Below are 1,348 nucleotides of genomic sequence, written 5' to 3'. Positions count from 1 at the left end.
TAAAGATATTAAACAGAATATGAGGACAGGAGCACCCTCCTGTCTCACAGGCCTCTTAACACCCAGTTTACAGCCTGAGGGGTCAGGGGTGCTCTGGGCAGAGGGTGCAAATGGTTCATTGATAACAGTTTCTGGGCAATGGCTTGGAAGGCTCTGGAATACACAGGTTTGGGTTACACCCATCCAGTGGTGAACTGGTCCCAGCTGTTCTAACCAGGACAGCCTCCCCAGTCCCTGCTCCCGTCGTCCCTTCGGATCCTCAGGAACGCTTCTCCTCGGGGATCTGCGCCGCCGGCCGCTCCGGGGCCAGCCGGTTCTCCAGGACGCAGCACAGCTTGTAGCTCTCCAGCACCCTGGCCTGGAGGAGCTCCCTGTCCTTCCTGCTCCACAGGTCCGAGGCGATGTAGGTGTCGAAGGGGTCGGGGGCGCCGGCGGGGCCGCGCGAGCGCAGGTTGGTCACCAGCACCCCCACGGTGAAGAAGCCGAAGAGCCCCAGCATGAGCAGCACGTAGAGGATCTCCAGGCTGCTGCCTACAGCCCTCACCGGGGCGGGGGCAGAGCTGTTGCCCCGCTCCAGGTAGTCCTGGAGCAGCTTGGAGAGGAGCAGCTCCAGGGCCGTGGCGTTGGACGGCGCCAGCATCGCGTCCTCCTGCTGCCCTGCCCTCTTCTTCGTCACCGGGGGTTTGTCTGGAAAAGGGTGAAAATCAGGGAGATCACAGGGAGAAACCCACCCAGGGGGAGGGATGAGCAAGCCAGGAACAGAGTGCATGGGGAGATCCCAAAAGAGCAGAGCCCGAGCTGAGAAACCAACATTGCCCCCAAGCTGGGCTTTGCTTTACGTTCCAGAGGGTGTTATTACATTACATACGTTATATACATCATGTATTACATATAATACATTATATATAGTGTATTATATACACTCCAGAGAGTGTTATTACATTACATACGTTATATACATTATGTATTACATATAATACATTATACAGAGTGTATTATATACATCACAGAGGGTGTTATTACATTACATACATTATATACATCATGTATTACATATAATACATTATACAGAGTGTGTTATATACACCACAGAGGGTGTTATTACATTACATATGTTATATACATTATATATTACATATAATACATTATACAGAGTGTATTATATACATCCCAGAGGGTGTTATTACATTACATACGTTACATACATCATGTATTACATGTAATACATTATACATAGTGTATTATATACATCCCAGAGGGTGTTATTATATTACATATGTTATATACATTATGTATTACATATAATACATTCTATGTAACTCAGTTAGTCAGAGGAATCCTGTCAGCA

General features: G+C 48.1%; 1 protein-coding gene across 1 annotated transcript; it reads right to left on the bottom strand.

The window, feature by feature from the left end:
* Positions 1-259: 259 nt before the first annotated feature.
* On the bottom strand, positions 260-640 carry KCNE1 (potassium voltage-gated channel subfamily E regulatory subunit 1). Its single transcript, XM_018086981.1, has one exon. The coding sequence runs from the start codon at positions 638-640 to the stop codon at positions 260-262; it is 381 nt and encodes a 126-aa protein (XP_017942470.1).
* Positions 641-1,348: the final 708 nt, after the last annotated feature.

This window comes from Manacus vitellinus, unplaced genomic scaffold (assembly GCF_001715985.3).
Source record: "Manacus vitellinus isolate BGI_N305 unplaced genomic scaffold, ASM171598v3 scaffold_86_pilon, whole genome shotgun sequence".
In the NCBI taxonomy this organism is placed as follows: domain Eukaryota; kingdom Metazoa; phylum Chordata; class Aves; order Passeriformes; family Pipridae; genus Manacus; species Manacus vitellinus.
This window is presented reverse-complemented; position numbering and strand designations above follow the sequence as displayed.

Bases quoted from the DNA above. Each gene is read 5' to 3' on its own strand.
- KCNE1 (XM_018086981.1), bottom strand. From the start codon at position 640: ATGCTGGCGCCGTCCAACGCCACGGCCCTGGAGCTGCTCCTCTCCAAG.